The sequence below is a fragment of the Arvicola amphibius genome, chromosome 2, assembly GCF_903992535.2.
Source record: "Arvicola amphibius chromosome 2, mArvAmp1.2, whole genome shotgun sequence".
In the NCBI taxonomy this organism is placed as follows: domain Eukaryota; kingdom Metazoa; phylum Chordata; class Mammalia; order Rodentia; family Cricetidae; genus Arvicola; species Arvicola amphibius.
The window spans coordinates 82,401,520-82,422,526 of NC_052048.2; the positions used below are offsets into that span (position 1 = coordinate 82,401,520).

The following is a 21,007-nucleotide window of genomic DNA, read 5'->3' on the forward strand; positions in this document are numbered from 1 at the left end:
AGGCTGTTGGGGACAATGTTCAATTAGTCCATTCATAAGGGAAAAACAATATGGAGGATTCTCAAATGACACAGTAATAGTGCACTTACCAAAGGAAATAAAATTAATGTATTTCTGCTGGTCAGTGAAGCCTTCATAATATTTCACCTTAGTGTGAACTCATGAGTGACAGAACAGTGTGAAGATGCAGATGCAGAATTTAGTACACTCAACTCATAGGTACAAAAAGTAGACGGGGACTCACAGGGGCTGGGGATGGAAAGATGGAAACAGGATCCTGCTCAATAGGAGAAGAGTCAGAGCTGGATGTGTGTGCTCGAGAACTTCCTGTCTGACATGGTTAGTGCAGTGAGTGCCACCGTACACTTTGAAAATTGCTGAAAATACCTTATATGTCATCACAAAGATAAGTAAGCTTAGTGGTACCTATTCATAGATGAATTATTAATAGCCTAATTGGAAGAGTAAATGTACACATATTTTAAAACATCAAACTGTATATTGTAATAATATGCAGTTTTATTTTTTCTGTTATACATTAGTAAAGATTTTGGGGGAAAGCTACCCATGAATACAGATGAGGATTAGAAATTAATTAACTAGAAAAATGAGTTGAAGATACTAGAGTCTTCCCCTTTCTCTACAATGACTTTGATTTATAAGTTACACCAGAGTTCGCCTTCATGAAGTTTTGTTTTCTTTGATTTAGTATTTGAGTCAGGGTCTGCCAATGTAGCTCAGGCTGGCTTTGAACTTGAGAACTGCCTGTTTCAAGTTTCCAAGTATCTGCTGGATGGGTGTGTGACACCATGCCCTTCATGACAATATCAAAATTGGGTTTATAAATAATCTGGGTATTGACAGTTCTTTCAAACAGTGAGACCTAGTTCAGCGTAGGAGTGGAATGAATATGCCTTCCCTGTGTCTCTCACATGTGAATTATACTTTAAAAAAAGAATCGGGATTCTCCAATAAAAGAGGGAATCCCATTCTTTTCCTGCTATTATTAGTTTAGATGTATCTTTATATTAAACTTCAAACAATGTGAAAAACAGCAGTCTACCTATTTCAAGAATGACAATCAAGAGGCCTAGTGAGATTTCTCTGTGGCTACTGTGCTTACTACCTGAGTTCAGACTCCCTGAATTCACATGAAAAGCCAGGAGGGGTGCTAAACACTCCACCCAAGTGGTAATCTCCATCGCGAGAGACTGAGCCTCAAGAGAAAAAGATAAAATGGAGAGTGAGAAAGGAAGACACCTAACATTGACCTCTGATCTCCACGTGTGCATAGATGTGTTTTCCAGAATCTATCACAAAATCAAGACTGTCTGAGGATCTGTAGTGCTGAATGTGGAGGAGAAGTGGGACCTTCAGCTAGAGAACTGACATTTTCCCATAAAAACTCATGATGCAATTAAGACTTGCTGCCCTGCCTTTTCTTTTTGATACAGATAATTGAAGAAATTGCATTCAATTCAATTGGCAAGACATGAATAAAAGTTAGGCTAACACACATAGGGTTATTCAAACCTGTATGAGTTCTTAAGATCAATTTGACAGTGATAATACAGGAAGTTCTATAACCCTATCCATATATTTTGGAGCAGAGTAGTTTCAAAAATAGAGCAAAAAGAATTCATCATATGGGTCCTTCTCATTTATTGTCCTAAATATTTGTCTTTTTTCATATCCTTGCATTTTATAATTCCCTTGTAAACATGCTGTTGAAACACCACAGAAAAGCTAATGCCTTTTTCACTTAAGCTTCATGAATATTTTACTTTTAAAACTCTACCCTCAGGGTCCTTGCATCGCTAGAACACTATATTCCTTTCTTGATGCATAAATTATCCTAAAAATGCATTTGGTTTCAAGCAAGGTCAGTCTGAAAAAAAAAATCATAAAATCAACAGGACCTGATTTAATTCAGTTTGAATATAGAAATAAACAAGAAAATGATGCTATGTGTAATGTGTTGCTTTTTATTACCAGTTATCACTGCTTAAAATTCAGTATAATGACATTTTATAGAAAATTACTTTGTTTCTCTCATATATATATACATATATACATAAATCTCTCTCCTCTCTCTATATATATCTATATATCTGTATATATATATATATATATACACACACACACATATATACTTTATTGTGAACCTGACATGAGATCAGGACAAGGCAGACAGTGACTAGCATCCTGCCTTCACCAAACAGACATCACTGAATACTCTACACTCTACTATGGTCAAGGAAACCACGGAAAGAGGGTGGGTGTGATAAGAATTCTTTTATGAGGAAATGACTTTGAAGTGAAGTTCTGAACTATCTAGTCCTGAGATATGTAAAAGAGAGAACATGGCAGGAAGGGCTTTGTGTGTTTGAAAAGTGGGTGTGACCAGCCTGATTTTTAGCCAACTCAATGAAGTAGAAACAGCTGTGATGAGGACCTAACTCAAGCAGGGTCAAAGTCTTGGAGGCTTGTGGAAGCCTTCGTATGGAAATGGACTGTGTGAACTCCATGTGTAGCCAAAGAGTTTTACAGAGGAGGTATATAGAATGATTTTAGGTATAAGATGCTTTCGCTGTGCCTGTAAGAACACAACATGTCACACTTTGTGACAAGGATTATGGCAATGAAAGAGAACAAAAGAAGATTCAAAAGATAACTGTGACAATGTGAAAGTATACCTAGATAAAACCGTTCATTCTCAGTGGCAACAAGAAATGTACTTTCATTTTCACAATAATATATTTTAAACAATAGCATGTTGCTACTTAAACTGCAGAATTGTAAAACTGGAGGACAACAGATTTCTCACTGACCAGCGTTTCATAGCATGATGAAGGGACCTGATAGCCTTTTCTTTTAATATTAATCTTTACCAAACAAAAACTTTATTTTTATCATAGATAAGCATGATATTTAATGGAAAATATTCAGACTCTAAGTATTGATGCTTCCAGTATCACTTCAATAGCTAGAATACATCCTTTGGGAACCCCCATTATGCACTTAGCCTCAGATGAAATGTTTGCATTTCAACATAGGAGGAAGACCATGCCTTGGTCAACTTACTTAAACATAATAGTCTCCCATTCCTTCATGTTTGCATGAGGAACAGGTTCCCATATACTGGGACACCACCTGTAACAGTCCATGAAAGCTATGGTGGTAACTGTTTGAACGGAAAACAACTTTAAAAAGAAGCAAATTGAGTGAGACAATTTTCATATTGTAAAGCTTCATCTAAATGAAATTTAGACCCCTTTAATTCTGTTCCTTTTAAAAATTAAATTGCATAAACTTTAGTCTTCAAGGATCTCCTTTATATTTTCCAAATAAGCTTAATTAAGGAGTAATTTGATAAAAGAAATACTTCTGGCCCAAGACTTTAAAATGCCTTTGTTTTTTTCTGAAACTGCAAAGTTATTGATAAAATCTAAAACCAGATGAATTCTATAACCCATAGTCTATGAAGACCAAGGAGAAGCTTGGGCCTTGAAAAACCTAGCACCAATAAATGTTCAGATAAGAATGGCGCAGAACAGTCTTGAGTGAAAATTTCTAGGAGGCACAGTTATTACCCCACTCCCAGTCTCTGCTGCTGCTGGGGAATTTTCATTCAGGTTTTTCTCCAAAGCGAAGCTCCCCCTCCCACCCCTACCATAACTAGAGAAGTCTCTTGGTACTGGGTCCAAAGAGAGGCATCTGGTCACCAGGAGCATGGAAACACTGCCACTGGTCACACACATCCATAGTGACACTGAGCCTGAAAAGTACTGATGTGATCACGAGGAACCGTAAACCATGTTTGTGTGATAGAAAAAATTTACCATTCTAGTTAAGAACCATCTCATAGATAAATTAACTGTGACTGCAGATGAACAAAAATAGAGATGGTATAAGCAGAAAATCTTGTAGATTAGATACTAGACCACGTAACTTGGTGGTCAGAGCAGGGGAAATTTGCAACTTGAGCATCTTCATTTTACATAATGTTGAGCCAAAGTCTCTGTCAAAATAAAGAGCAATCGTATGTAGAAATAGTCTGCTTGTATGTGTGAAGTTGATCAAGTGACACCGACAGAGACTTTGGCTCCACATTATGTAAAACGAAGGACCATCCTCCCTCACATGTCCACACTCAGTGATATCTCTGCCAAGAAACGTCTTTTATATTGTTTGCTCTTACCATACATGCTGATCTGTCTCTGTCCCAGTCTGTGGTTGAGGGAAACACACAAAGAGCTAAAAACCAAGGAGAGATTTGGGGAAAGTATATTGGAAGCTGGATACTACTGGGAGAGAACAAATAATACCTTGTTATATTTTCATCTATTAAATCAGAAGAGGTAGAATTAGCATATCAAAATGAGTGGGTCACAGAGTATTTCAAGACATGCAGAGAAGATATGGTGTGACATAATTCACTTATAGAAGTTCACAGGTCAATTGTTATGTTTTTAGAAATTTTGTAAGCTGGTTAGTGAGCATTACCATTATTAAAAATAAAATTACAGGACTGGAGAGATGGCTCAGTGGTTGAGAGCATTGACTGCTTTTCCAGAGGACCCAAGTTCAATTCCCAGCACCTATATAGCCACTCACAATTGTCTGTGGTTCCAGTTCCAGCAGACCTGACACCTATGGAAAAACACCAATGCACATAAAATAAAAATAAATTACCTCCTCCCAAAAGAAAGAAGTTAGAGTGTCAAGAGCAGAGTTATTCAGCATTAGAAGTTGTTTAACTAGCAGGTGGGACAATAACCCCATACACATGAAAACAAATTAACTAAAAGTAAAATTCATAAATTTATAAATATAAAGTCCATATCATAAGCAAAGATGGTAAATACTTGAATTTGTCACTCCCAAATTGTTTACTTACATTTTCTTGTAATCCCTATTTTCAGGTTATTCTCTGCTTCGGTATGATGGGACGTTGTACAATATTGTGCTGCTACATAGCTCCTAACTGCATGCACAGTACTGTCAGTCAGGCAGCTGGAAATCCAGATGAGAATATCTATTCCACACACACACAAAATAATTCTTCAAGCACGATATACCACAGCTTGATTTATTGTTTTGCATATTCTCTAGACTTAAGCAAGACATGCTTAAGAAGACATGCTGATAATGCTGATTAAATTCTAAAGAGTGTCATTACTGAGTTCACCACATTATAAATAGCAGACGATGGAGGGATGTTTTGTACCCAAAAACCAGTCTTTATTGCAGAAAAAAAGCATACTATTGGTGATTGGTGAGCAACTTCATTTAAGAACTATGAAATTCTGGTATTTTAATGTTTAATTTTTACTGATACTTTAAATATCAACTAGCATTCATATTGATTGAATAAACTTGGAGAACTAATCACTGATCTATGAATCATTAGATGTGGAAGTATGCTATTTTGAACTGAAAGTTTTATTTTAGAAAACTTTCTGACTTTTCCAGGATAAACCATGAAGCAGATTCTTAGTCTATTCGTCAAAAAATTGAGGCCTTTGTTGTGTCTCAGTCTTACATTGGGGAGATTATTCTGCAGAGGGAATAGTCATTCCCCTTTATCCTTTAATATGTTATTATATCAGTAGGGGCAATGACTACCCTTTCCTTTCTGGGGTAACAGAAAGTAACGCATACAAAACCCTGGGAAAATAGAAAATCTTTGTTCTTTGCAGACTATGACTTGCCTGCTTCTCAGCAGAGAGAAAGTATCCTCCTTCAGGGCAAACAGTAATCCAAGCTGCTTATCAGGAAAAAATAGGGTTGACTGAGCCTAAGATTCTTCAGTTTCAATGGAAGAGCTTTACTTTGCCCTCTGTGTGTCATTGGTATGGCACCATCATGGGGAGAAAGGACAGACAATAATGCCAAAGTGAACCTTGTGCATAGACTTCACAGAGTTAGGTCCTTGGCCTGAGAATTTCATGCCTCTTACCAGTAAATATGAAACTGTAATGATAACTTGATGGATTTTAACTAAACTAAACTCTTCAAAGTCTTTAACATTAAGCACCTCTCAGAAAGTCCTCATCAAGTTAATAATTGAATAAAAAATATAACTTTCATCAGGACCTTGGGAGCTCAGTCCGGTGCTTCTATGTGGGGCTCTGTCATTTTCTCCATCCAATGCCAGGTGAAGGTTCTATGGTGATATGCAAGATATTCATGAGTATGGCAATGGAATCTGGACATTTCTGGCACCCTCTCCTCAGCTGCCCAAGGAACTAGCTGGGGGCATCTTCCTGGACACCTGGGAACCCCTCTAGAGTCAAGTCTCTGCCAACCCTAGAATGGCTCCCTTAATTAAGATATGTAATTCCTTGTCCCATATCCACCCTTCCTATATCCCAACCATCCTATTTCCCCAAGCTCTTCCCATCCTCCACTTCACACTTTTCTCTCCCCATCCCCCCATACCCCCATCTCACCCCACCCCCAAGTTCCGATATTTTGGAGATCATGAGCAAGGAAGTCAGGACCACGAGGAGTGCGTTTACCCATTGAGACGGTGGGACAGATCTAACGGGAGACCACCAAGTCCAGTTGGAATGGGACTGATGGAACAGGGGACCAAACTGGACTCTCTGAATGTGGCTGACGGTGGAGGAGGACTGAGAAACCAAGGACAACGGCGATTAGCATGAACTCTACAGCATGGATGGGCTCACTGTGAGTCTTGTCAGTTTGGTTGCTCACCTTCCTGGACTTAGGGGGAGCTGGGAGGACCTTGGACTTAACATAGTGAAGGGAACCCTGATGGCTCTTTGGCTTGGAGAGGGGCGGAGTGGGGGTATGGGTGGAAGGGAGGGGAGAGAAGGGGGAGGAGGAGATGGAAAATTTTAATAAAAAATGAGAAAAAATATAACTTTCCTTTCTAAATATTATCCCAGACAGCACAAATAAATAAACCTTGTCTCCCTTCACTTATTCACTGCTACATAGAAGTGTGGAATTAGAACACCATTTTGGAGTGCAATCTAAGGTGGACAAAAGCATTAGCAACAAATTATAGAAATGATCCTTGAAAGTATAGTCTTGACAAAACCATTAGTAATGGGAACTAGTGATGTAAACTGCCCAAAACAGTGGATATATAAAGATCTGAATTGCTTTAACACATGTCTGGGGCTGCACATTTCAGAAAATCTCCATGCCATTCAGGGAGCTGCAATTCCTTGCAAGTTGATATGAAAGTATAGAAATGACTATGCATAGAAAGAACAACTAAGAAGACCATAAAAATGATATAAATAAAAAATGCATTTCTACTATCTTGTGACAATATGATCTACAAATCCCTCATTGATAATTCAAGGATTAAATTGAATTCAAGTAATTAAAGAAGTGTGGTGATATTTACAATAATATCACTATGGCCAGGAGGTAGACAGCATCAAGACTTAACTCAGAATGTGGTCAGATGGGGGCTTGGATGTTACCCCTAGGAGTGACAACTGGGTCAGTCCCCGTGGAAAGTGAATTGACAGCATTCCCGGAATCTGAAGATCCTCATCTCCTACTATCAACAGCCTATTTGTAGATGTCTATCCTGGAGACTATTCCACACAGCTGCCTGAGCTGTGCGAGAGAGTGTGCCCTGAAGCACCAGGCATTTTAGTGGCAGAGGAAAATAACCTAATTATCTCTCTGTAGAGCTACAAAAGCAAAGAACAGTGACTTATGTGGTTTATTCAGGTAACGGTATGCTATGCAATGGTACAAGTACAAATACTACTTTGTGTGGTGACATAAACATGTTGAGAGGGAAAATTTTGAAATATGGAATGTCATTGTCCTGAATTTGAAACTTAAAATGTAATGCAGAGAACTCGTTTTAGCAATTATGCAAATGAAATAATGTTCACTGTACAGAAATTGCTTATATCAACTCATTCTGTGAAAGATGAGGAGAGCAACCAGATGTGGGCTTTCATCTACCTGAAAGTTTCTCTTCCACTAAGGTGGGTGTGAAGTATATTAATGATGGCTTAATCTTGGGAATAAAGCCTGGATACTGCATATTTAAAATTTTTTCTTTGTTAAAAGTTTTAGAGTAAGACACTTTAATGAAAAGGGTGAGATGAAAACAGCATTCATCGCTCTGATGGCTAACACTCATTATCCCTTAGCGGCATTTAGATTCGCCATGGGGACAAACCCTGAGATGAGACTTTAAGAGAGTTTCCTAACAGGTTTAACTAACAAAGAAAGACCCATTGCCAATACGGATGGCCCCATTCCACCGGCTGCAGTCTCAGAGGAACTGAGGATGCTGCTTAGTGGATTAAGTACTTCCTGCAAAAGCATAAGGACAGGAATGTGAATTCCCAGAACTCTCATAAAAGACAGGTACAGCCTTGCAGGCCTGTGAGCCTGGACTGAAGGGGACCTAAAAGAAGGATTGCAAAGGCTTGTTGGTCCATCAGCCTGGCTGAAATGTCAAGCTATGGGTTTCAAGAGAGACTCGGTTTCAAACCAAAACAAAAGCAAAGTGGAGTGCAATAGTGTAGAACACCCAAAACTCACTTTGGGCCTCTGCACTTAAGTACAGCACTTGCACAAACATGTGTACACATGCACACAACACACATTAGGCCCAGTAAGCCATTTTAATAGGGTCTTTAAAATTGACCTTTATAGTAGATCCTCTCACAGAGGTAACCCTTTCTTTTTGCCTTTGAGTTCCTAAATGAGCGAATGACTACCTCCTTCCCTTTGCTACACGCAAACCCTGAACACATGGAGGTCATAAGTACTTCATCGTCCTGCAGTTATGAAACTCCTATGTCTGCTAAGCTGCTCTGGGGATCAGAGATTATGTAGATATCTATACAGATTGTCAAACCATAGTTATCACTAATAAAACATTTAAAATAAAGCACTGTAAGTTATGTAATCCAGACATAACTTGTTTCCAAGTGTTAGCAACTAACACCCTGAGAGAAAATGATCTGTGTTAGAATGTCCAGGTATATGCACATGTGTATTAGCATATAGCTATACAAGAAAAACATAGCATAATTGAAATTTCTTTTATAAAAAATCAATTAAATGCCAGGAATTAGCAGCAGGTCATAATTTTGTTTCAAATACATTTTCTTCAAAGTGAGAACTGTCCTCCAATTCCTGATGTAGTGATGAGGACCAGTGAGGGAGATAACGTAAGCCTCTGCTTGCAGGAAATATTTAGGTGTGTAAAAACAGAGAACTAATATTCTGTCATATTTTATGATATTTTATGGTCAGTTTAGTGATCCGCATAAATTATTGTAGGGATTAAAATTATATTATTTGAAGAAGAGATGCTACATTGAGGTGAGGCACTTTCCTTGTGGGAATCTTCCAATGAACAGACTGACAGCTTCAGGGCTAGTATCAGGGAAGACTAGCATTCCCATTTAAAACCATTCAGCCTCCCAATGCTGCTTTGGAGGGCACAAATGATAGTAATGACCCTCAGTGTGTGTGTATGTATCAGGAAGAAATAGGTTGAAATCATTCTACATTTCACCTTAGCGATAGAATAGCTCTCAATAGTAGTGTTAACTACAGTCAGCTGAAGCAGACCTACCTGATAGAAAGCGTCGCCCCAGTCCCTGACATCCATTCTGGGATGTTTGGTCATAAATATCACCTAAGCTCCTTGTCACACCCCTATATCCAAAAAGTCTGGAGTGTAATATTAAGCTGGGGGTGTCACCCCAGTCCTCTAACACCCCTATATCCAAAATGTCTGGGATGTTTGGAAGCCCCTGGCCTGGAAGTTGCCCTGGCTTGGACTGCAACTCCCAGCCTGCGAAGCACTGACCGCTCCCAGGGGAGGGTCCGGACCACTTCCCCAGGCTATTTAGGCTTGCACCTGAAAGAAGAACAGATAGATTTTGGGTTTGTGTGGATCCCCCTCTGTCTCTTTCTCCCTTGCTATGCTCTCCAGGCCACCCAAAAGTGCAACATTTATTAAATGTGGGCATTTTAATTTGGCTTATCTGCTCTGATTGGATTTCTTTGTACTGACAGAGTGGCTCATCTTAGGAAATATTGCTAACACTACCTAGAAGAGCTACCTTGTACACATTGCTCACAAATCTTGGACCACATATAACATGGTGATGTACCTACCTCAAAGGAGACCCTGTGCTTTGGTTATTACTTCTGTGTATAAACATCCAGTAAGGCCTGTGGTGACCACCAGAGCTGCATTTAGTGCTCTAGATAAAACTGTCTGTGGATGGAACTCTGACATAGCACAGGATAGACTCTGTTTAACAAGAGATGATGTCATTATTGTTTTTAGAAGGACTGATTATTTAATAACTTCAAGATTCTACATGTGTAAGATCTCAGTTGCTCTACAAATAAAACCAAAAACCAAAAAGAAACTGCCTTGATTTACAAGTAAACTTTCAGATAAGAAATGAGAAATAAAAGTTAAAGCACACACATATTCCAGACAAAATTCTCTTTTATTATTTCGCATGATTAGATTAAAGAGTGTGGGAGTCATTTCCTTCATAATATAGCCATTGGCAAGTTGCCTATGCACCAGTAAATAACTCTCAACTCATAATCATGCAATTTTCTGTAATTAAAATCAGTGGGACTCCCCTCGTTTCTCTCTCTCTCTCTCTCTCTCTCTCTCTCTCTCTCTCTCTCTCTCTCTCTCTCTCTCACACACACACACACACACACACCTGAGTTGAATTTATGTCTTGACCCTTTGAAAGGAAATGAACTTGTTGGGGAGTTAGAAGGCAGTAGGAATAGAAATTGGATAAGAGAAAATAAAGAGAGAGACTATAATAAAATATATTATGTATACATATGTTATTACCAAATAATACATTTAATATTTTTTGTTTTGTTTTTCAAGACTGGATTTCTCTGTGTAACAATCCTGGCTGTCCTGAAACTTGCTTTGTAGATCAGGCTGGCCTCGAACTCACTGAGATCTGCCTAACTCTGACTCCCAAGTGGGATTTATGATGTGTGCCACAACCACCTGCCCTTAATTAATAATTCTAAAAGTTCAAAGTTCTTGAAGGCATGGAAATTGAAGGATGAAAACAGTTTTCTCTGTACTTGTAGGTAGCTACACACCTGTCTATGGCTTCCTTGCTCACCCACTGAATAGTGATGTGTTATCTTTACGAAGAATCAGCAGCGTGAGGCTAGTGCCTGAATAATGCAGTTTCTTTCCGTTCACATTTCAGTTCCCTTAAGAAGAATCAGAAAACAATGTTTTAAGTTTGACACTATCTTATTGTTTGAAGGTGTGTGGCAGGGCTGCTGCCTGTATGGGTACAACATGTTGAAGAATTTGTGGGGCTTTGACATTGGATTAGAGCAGTAAATAAGAAATTCTCTAGGCCCTACCAATCACAGAGCACTCAGAAGCTACAGCATCCCCCTCACCTTCTAGCTGGTGAGGGAGGCAAAACCTGGATCCCAGCTCACAGATGCTGAGTCAGAAAGCACATTTTCTAAGTTCCTGAAGTGGTTCATCTGTGCATTAATGTTTAAAAGGCTGCTTGGAAATGAGATAAAGAAAATTTCAGGAGATTTCTGGAGAGTAGTTTACTTCCCTGGAGGAACAGATGGCTGGGAGGTCTACTTGTCAGAATCCAAAAAGGCTTAGCACACCCAGAAGCTATATCACCAGATCATTACATTGTTATGCGCATCAACTGCATGATGACTGAATTGACCAGTTTTCTAGGAAGAAAGCATCTTTTATCAAAGTCAGTGTGGCTTCAGAAATTTCCTCTGTGTGTAGTCATGGCTGGTTGTGATAGCTGCACATCAAAAGAGACTGAGCTGAGCAAGGCTTCTAAGGAGTTGTGATTAATTACCTGGGGAGAGGAAAGGCCCATGAAGAAAGGCTTCTCATTAGGAATTCCAGTCAGCCTCTAGGCTCAAAAACCAAGAAAGCTACAATCTGTTTAACCTAGTGAGGCAGTTCTCAAGTGGAAGTTGGTACCCTCAAACATATTTCTTTGCCTCCTAATTAATTTATATCTCATAACATGTCTCATACTCATTTGACAGGTCATTGAGGTATTTTTAGGAATATAACATCATAATAAATTTATTTTTGATCAGTACTCCTGTAGACACTATAGGAATGTGTGTACCTATCTTTATATTTTAAAACAAAACATATAGTATGTATTAAGACACCTCTGGGTGTGAGTTACTGGAATCATACTCTGACATTCTTTAAAAAAGAGAAGAGCATCTTAATGGATGGGAGAATATAAGAAAAGACTCAATTTACTCACAAATAAGGTGAGATACACTTAGATTTATAGCCAGGTAGAACCAGGAACTCAAATATCCCAAGACGTCATTCTCACTCCCTGCAAACCATCTATCTATCTATCTATCTATCTATCTATCTATCTATCTATCTATCTATCTACACCCCTTCCTTTATCTTGTATTATCAGAGGGTAGAATTTATTTTCTTTCTTTGCCAAAAGTTCTGTTTTTTGGTCAGCAGTAAGAGGATGGATGCATGTTAGTTTTGCTTCCTAGAGCCTGTACCATTGAAATAGAGTTGGCATTCTTTCTGTGGATCTAAAGTTCAAGGCTTCTGGCTGGTCATAGATTTCACTGTTGCAGGAAGACTCTCTCTGTAGATTAATCAACTGCTACCCTAGAGGGGTTTTGTGGGGACAGAGCATTAAGTCAGACTGAAATGGGAAATTAGTAGAGAGTAAAAAAAATGGCAAATTTGTAGAAACTTAGTAGAGTGGAAAGAAGAGAAGATATGTAAGAAGAAAGACGAAGCCAATAAAATAATAAAATAATGTCTATTAAACATATACATGCAATGGTTTTTTTTCTGTTTTTTTCAGAATGTTTTTTATATTTCAAAGTTGTTTATTGCCTGTCATCAAATTAATTAATGTACACTTGTCAGTTATGATATGGAATGTGATTTTACAAACTTTACCTTTGGAAAGTACTTTTGTGTGCAGATAGACATCACACAATGCTGATAACAATCTGAGCATGGAAGTTTGCTTATTAATTCTTGTACCCACTTGGGACCCAAGAGAATGCATCCATTTTTTTCAGAGGAACAGATTAGCATCATCATATATATATATATATATATATATATATATATATATATATATAATATAAGGTATAACTTTAAAGGGATGCTCTTATTTCATGTATTTAAAAAGGCAGATTATAAATAGCACTACCACACTAAACTTCAATTTTATTAGATTGTGCTTCAAAGGAAAACAATAAAACCCAGAGGCTGTTAAAGTATTTATTATTAAGCAAATGACTAAATGGTCACATACAAGTTCTATATAGTATGGGGGCAACAGAAATAAAGAATAAGTAAGTGATATGGAGGTATCTTGGTTGCATAGGGTATATGTTTTAAGAAATTATTGAGCAAATGAATGAATGAATAAGAACAGTATTGACAGTTGCCAAAAATAATGCTAGTGGTTAATAATTGGTATTGCAGTGCAACCTACAATTACTTGGGAAGAGATTCTCAACAAGGAATTGCCTAGATCAGGTTGGCCTGTGGCCGGATCTATGGAAGATTGTTTTGATTATTAATTAGTATTGGAAGAAACTTTCTGAAATGCGTGGAGCCATTAATTGGTTTTGGACTCTAAATGAGCTTAAATATAAAACAGAATTTCATTCTTACACATAAAAGTATATGTATATAGCAGTGGTTGACATTAACACTTAATATATTTCAGGCATTGCTTTGTGCTTTTTATAATAAATAGCTAGTAGCTAGCTGAACTTTCTTAATAATATAATAATACTATTAGGTAGTTTTAGGTATTTTTAATGAATTCATTCATATTACCTTATAAAACAGATAATTAAACCTCACAGTGTGTATATACTTCCTGTCTGCTGATGCATTTTGCTCTTGCAACTTCTAAATATGATATATTTTATTTGTATATACATTGTTGTTGAATAGCTATTGTTATATACACTTTCTGGCTCTGAGACTGTGCTGATTAAAATCCAAAACATAAATTCTGGTAACGACAGAAAATGTCTGTAATAAAAATAGACAGTAGTATTATCATCCTACATGTGGGCAATGGTACAAATATATCAAGGTTTAGAAATCAAAAGTATCAAGTTGAGACAGCTGTTGTAAACTGTGTCATGAATGTGGGTCTGAGCAGGAATGTTAGAGTGGACCAAACACTTGAGAGCATCAGACTCAACTCTCGAATGAAGACTGGACAGTTTTCATCGCAGAAGAGGCATGATCTAATCAAACTTTTAAAAGATGCCATTATATTGTGTAAGGGTGTGTGTCGGGCAGCAGGGTGTTAGGGGCATGAGTGTTATGACATGCCTGTGGAGTGGGGAACAAGGACAGTGTTGTCTTCTTTTACCTTTATGTGGATGCTGGAGATGGAACCCATATTCTCATGTATGTCCAGCAGATGCTTGTAGTCATTCAACCCCCTAGAATCTAATCATTAAGATGAATTTCTGGCTATTCAAATTGAAAGTGGTAGACTAAATGATACTGAGATAGCGGTGAGCATGCTTGGCTCTGATACTTAGGACACAAAAAGCTATGGTCATAGACATTGTGCTCTGAAACCCATCACCTCTACCAAACCTCAACAACTTGGGACAGTTGAAAGAAATGAGAGAGGTGAGAGCTGAGATGGGAGCAGCCTTCTAAGATTGTTGTCCACATAAAGGAAATAACCTTGAAATCAGTTCAAGTATAGCCTGGGCCACAAGGCAGACCCTGTCTCAAAATCAAAAAAAAAAAATAATGTAGCATTAATAGAAGTGCATTTATATTTGGGTGTAAGCAGCAACATATATAGTGAATATATGTCAAGTCAAACCATAAACATATTGCAGGGAAAGGTGTGCCAAAGAGGGGAGGGCATAGGCAGGATTCTCTGTTATTGTTAAATGAATTTCTTCCCAAGTTGAATTTTGCAATAAGCTGGAACTACTTATATAATTGATAGATACATTAAACAGAAAACATATGGTTTAATGAGTAGGTAAGAATATTTTAATATGAACATGCAACAAATAACAAGGGACAGATCCCGTGGAGGAGTGACCTCCATAATCTAAGAACACTGCAGTAGCTCCCCTAGAATCTCCAAGATAAAGCATGGAAAGGTTGGAAGCAAACAAAGCAGCTTCTGATTCACATCTCTGCTCATCCTGGGGAGTTTGACTGCAGAAGGAGATGACAGCTAGGGAATGTAAACCTCCCTTTAAGCAGAATCATGGGTTGCTAGTGCACAATGCTTAGATGGTACTGCTTGCCTGGGTATAAAGGGACACTGGTAGAATTTATATTTTGTTCTTTCTTGTCCTGGAAAAATTCTTCCTTTATATAAACTACAACTAGTTATGTTCTTTAGTAAGCCAAACAAGCATTCAGAGAAAATTGTGTGGCGATAGTTATTTGAATCAATCAGATTTTTATTTATTTATTTGCATCTACATTCTGTTGTTCTTGGATAGATATTTAACAATAATACTTGATGTGGTCTTCTAGATTGCCAATTCTTTTTTTTTCCTTTTTTTTTTTCTTTTTTTGGTTTTTCAAGACAGGGTTTCTCTGTAGCTTTTTTAAAGCCTGTCCTAGAACTAGCTCTTGTAGACCAGGCTGGCCTCGAACTCACAGAGATCCGCCTGCCTCTGCCTCCCGAGTGCTGGGATTAAAGGCGTGCGCCACCACCGCCCAGCCTTTTTTTTTTAAACTCTAGTCCATATACTTTGGAAACTAGTTATTCCCTCACAACTCACCAGCTTTAGCAACTTTGTCATAATATATTCTATCCATTAATTCACCATCTCTGCTGCCATCCATACCTTCCTTCATCCTTTATATATGCTGTGCTGGTGAACAAAATGAGATGTGGAATCAAGCGTGGAAATTGGAATAAATTAAAAAGAAGAGTTAATACAAAAGTAAGCATAGATGCAAGAGCTAAATAAATGGTAAAAGGAAATTATGCATATATTAGAGATTGTCAAACAGCATTACGTTTAGGACTTGAATAAGGAAAGATAGTGAGGAAATCAAAGGAATTGGGAAAGAGTGTTTTTGATTAAAAACATGTACCTTGTCTGTCATATAACAAAAAGAATGTCTATCAGTGTGTCAACAATGAAAAGTACAAAGAAGTTACAAAATCACCACTTGCAAATAGCAGAGCTATAAACAGCAGTCTTTCCTACAGTATGTGGTTCCTTCTCAAGAAGACAAACAGGCACTGGAACTTTGAGTCCACTGCTGAGATTATCTAATTCCCATTTTAAGAAAAATAGATTGTCTGCTAACGAGCATGTTTGGAAGGAACACTGCAAAAGAGAACCTAGTTAGGACTTTGTAGCCACCAATATGGATCTCTATGAAACTGGTTCTGAAGCCCAGACTGGAGACAACGGTGGCTTAGACTAGTAGATTGGGGGGAGATTTGTAGAGACTTAGGATGGATAAAAAGATGCAGTAAAAATTGAACTCTGAAGACAGTATAAAGAGAAATTTTCAGATAATTTATGGATATTTTCATCATTCGCTGTAAAGATTGGTGTATTGTTTTCTGAGGTGAAAAAATTAAGGATAAATTATCTGGGTCTGAGTTCAAAAACTTGTGCTTTATACTTTGAAGCTATGTGTCTGAGATGTTTCCTGGACTTCCTAATAGAAATCTTAAGTAGGAAACTGGGCAGATGAGTCTATAACCAGACAGAGAGAAAGCTCTGAGAACACGTTAATTATTCTGAAATCACCAACAGAGAAGTGATGTAGAAAGGGTAGAACTTGACCAGACCATGAAGACAAAGAAGACAAACCGAGACAAGAAGGATCTGAGAACTGACATTTGGGAAATGTGAAAATCAAAGCTGGGGGAGAGGAAGAACCAGAAAAGGTGAGAGAGAACTAGGTACCAGATACATGTTAGCTGCAGTCCTGTGTTATATTGTGTATTTATCAAATGGTTGTGACAGGAATTCTGCTGAGATCTCAAAAGAGAAACTAACAAATGAAATGTCTTAAAATTTCTTGCAGATAAAGATCTGAATTTAAAGAATTATAATGACATTTAGGGTAAGAAATACTAGAAAGTCTACTTCGCTAGGATAAACAAATACTGAAACGACTGCCTTCCTAAGGACAACCCCGGAGAGCTAAGGGATTTGAAAAGGAGGGATCGCATGCTTGGGATAAGAAGCAGACAAAGAGATAGAAAATGTAGTTATAACAGCAGGTAAATTAATGAAATAATCTCACATAAATTTCCATTATAGTAGTAATAATGTCCTGCCCACTTTATTGCTTGATTTTATTGTAATCCTTTTTAATGTTCTTTTTGCCATAAAAAAGACAGCAAAGCTACAATTCAGGCTAGGTTAACACATTTTATGGTTCACAGCAGGGGTACAAGAGAAACTGCAGTTTAAATAACTTCTTATAATTCTGCAGGTGACATCTTTGTGGGAAATTCTTCATAGTCATGTCTACAATACCATGTTTTCCTCTCAGAGATATAGCTCCCAAGACAACTCTTTAAAAATGCCTTACTTGTTAATACTTGCCAGAAAAGCCTTCTATCAGAGAAATAAGACATGGGTTCTGCAGTGATTGTTCTTGAATGTCAATTAATTCCATTGAGGGGCACATAGGTTTACAAAGCACAAACCTAAATGTATCCACAATGGCATGTTCAGAGAGTAGTAGATAACACAGTTTCTGTTAAAGATGACACACACACCCCTTAGAGTTGAAAAAACAATTTCAGAAAGGAGACGGAATACAAAATGAACACATACATAAATCAGTAGCCTTCCTGTATACCAATGACAAACACACTAAGAAAATCATAGGAAAAACAGTCTCATACACAATGCGTGCACATACACACAGACACACACACACACACACACACACACACACACACACACTTACACATAATAAAATAAAATACTAAGAATAAATCTAACCTAAGAAACCAAAAACCTCTAATATGAAAATTTAATATACCAAACAGAGAAATTTAGGAAGACACTAAAAGAGAAATACCTTACAAATTTATATATTGAAAGATTATAACTACGAAAAACTGTATTATTACCAAAAGCAAGCTGTCCAATCCCTCATAAAATTCAAAGGCAATTTTTCTCAGACATAAAAAAAAAATTGTCCCAGGGTTTTTATGGCAATCTGCTACACAAAATCCAAAGTAAAACCAAGGAAATTTTGAACGAAAAGAAAACTGTGAGAGATATCACATTGCCTGATTTCAAATTATACTACGAATCTGTAGTACTCAAAACAGTATGGTGCGAGCATACGATAAAGATCAGCTGAGACATCTGGCTTTATAGACTAAACAGTCACTGGATTTTGGACCTTTTCATTAGGAGACAGTCATGGTTGGGCTAGCTGGACCGCAGTCTTTAAACCACACTAATAAATCTCCCATATACATACAAAGACTAATAAAATGGAATTAAAGGAAGTTGAGCTAACCCATCTAGGCCCCAAACTTCTGAAATTATAAAAGAAACCTTCCCTCCCTTAGACAGTTTCTCTCAATTGTTTCTCACTGTGGTGATGAAAAGTTCAAATAACACAGATACTATCCAAATATTAAGGATGCACGATTTAAAACATTATATTTGGGATGATAGTATTCAAATTAATTCACATAAATGTCTACTATACCAGGGATGTTCTGTCAGCTTTAGTGCTTCATTTTTATAGTGCATCTTTATATATACATATTGTAATACTCAGCAGACTGTAACCATTATAGACGCTACCCACGTCGTAGGGGTCCTCCTCCACGTAATTACCAGCAGAATTACCAGAATAGTGAGAGTGGGGAAAAGAACGAGGGATCGGAAAGCGCTCCTGAAGGCCAAGCCCAACAACATCAGCCCTATGGCAGGCAAAGGTTCTCACCTTACTATTTGCGGAGACCCTATGGGCATCGACCACAGTATTCCAACCCTCCTGTGCAAGGAGAAGTGATGGAGGGTGCTGACAACCAGGGTGCAGGAGAGCAAGGTAGACCAGTGAGACAGAATATGTATCGGGGTTACAGACCACGATTTCGCAGGGGCCCTCCTCGCCAAAGACAGCCTAGAGAGGACGGCAATGAAGAGGACAAAGAAAATCAAGGAGATGAGACCCAAGGTCAGCAGCCACCTCAATGTCGGTATTGTCGCAACTTCAAATACCGACGCAGACGCCCAGAGAACCCTAAACCACAAGATGGCAAAGAGACAAAAGCAGCCGATCCACCAGCTGAGAATTCGTCCGCTCCGGAGGCTGAGCAGGGCGGGGCTGAGTAAAGGCAGGCTTACCATCTCTACCATCATCCGGTTTGGTCAACCAACAAGAAGAAACGAACATGAAATTCCAGCAATAAGAAATGAACAAAGATTGGAGATGAAGACCTTAAGTGCTTGCTTTTTGCCCGTTGACCAGATATGCTAGAACTACCTGCATTATCTATGCAGCATGGGGTTTTTATTATTTTTACCTAAAGATGTCTCTTTTTGGTAATGACAAATGTGGTTTTTTTTTTGTTTTGTTTTGTTTTGTTTTTGTTTTTGTTTTTGTTTTTGTTTTTAATAAAAAGGTCTGGTTTTTCTCAATACACCTTTAATGGTTTTTAAATTGTTTCGTATCTGGTCAAGTTAAGATTTTTAAGAACTTTATTTTTAATTTGTAATAAAAAGTTTACAACTGGATTTTTTTTTAAAAAAAAAGTCAACAAACTGCAAGCACCTGTTAATAAAGGTCTTAAATAATAAAAAAAATAGAAAAGTTATGATTCACCTTTTTCTTACACTCAGAAGGGGAGAAGGGAGACAGGAGAGAGAAGACTTACAAGTCTATGCATTTGTTGGCTATTCAAGAATTCCGTAATCTTCATGAATTCCCCTACGTCTTGGGCGTACCTAACATCATTACTTCTGATTCTGTTATGATAAAGAGCTGTTCTGGTTACCAGATGTGTACAGTTCTGTAGTGTGGAGCTGCGGGCTGCATTCCTGCCGCCCAGCTCCCAGCCACCGGCTAGCTTTATCCGAAATAATTATACAGAAACTATATCCTTTTAAACACTGCCTGGCCCTTAGTTTCAGCCTCTTACTCACATCTTGACTAACCCATATCTAATAATCTGTGTAGCACCACAAAATGGTGCCTTACCAGGTAGATTCTAGCGTACGTCCATCTTGGGCTGGAGCTTCATTGCATCTGGCTTCTCTCTCAGGAGAGGCACTGCGGTCTGCCTAACTTAGGAGAGGCGTGGCATCTGACTGAGCCATCTACCTCACTTCCTTCTTCCTGTTCTGTCTACTCCACCCACCTAAGGGCTTGCCAATCAAATGGGCCAGGCAGTTTCTTTATTAGCCAATGGGAGTCCTCCATCTCAGTTCCACATGGTTCACATTCTCAACAGATGAGAGCCACTTTAGAGCTTCAGGCACTCAGACTCACCTCCAAGACCACACCCCTTTGATTTCTGATATAAGTCTGTTATCTTTTAGCCTGGCCGTAGTCTCTCACCTTCATGCCCATACTCACTGTCTTAGGTTTGCTATTGCTGTGATGCAACACCATTAATGCAGGAAAAATGGGGAGGAAAGGGTTTCTTTGGCTTATGCTTCAACATCACTGTTTCTCATTGAAAGAACTCAGATCAGGGACTTAAGCAGACCATAAACCTGGAGGCAGGAGCTGATGCAGAGATCATAGCAGTGTGCTACTTGCTGTCATGCCACTTGCTGGCTTGCTCCTCATGTTTTTTTTTTTTTTCAATCTCCTTTCTTATAGAACCCAAGACCACCAGCCTAGGGCTGGCACAACTCACAAATGCCAAGGTCTTTGACATCAATCATTAATTAAGAAAATGCTCTACAGGCTTGCCTACAGCCGGTTTTTATAGAGGTATTTTCTCAAATGAGG

At 38.2% G+C, this 21,007-nt stretch overlaps 2 protein-coding genes across 4 annotated transcripts in view; one reads left to right on the plus strand and one right to left on the minus strand.

The window, feature by feature from the left end:
- The window catches only part of Grid2 (glutamate ionotropic receptor delta type subunit 2), a 1,433,911-nt gene that overhangs the window by 446,062 nt on the left and 966,842 nt on the right, over positions 1-21,007 (minus strand). The window lies entirely within an intron of this gene.
- Positions 18,820-19,383, plus strand: LOC119806430 (Y-box-binding protein 1-like; the record flags this gene model as incomplete). Its single annotated transcript, XM_038318163.1, has 1 exon — positions 18,820-19,383. A coding segment is annotated over one exon (564 nt), but the record flags the coding sequence as incomplete, so codon positions are not given.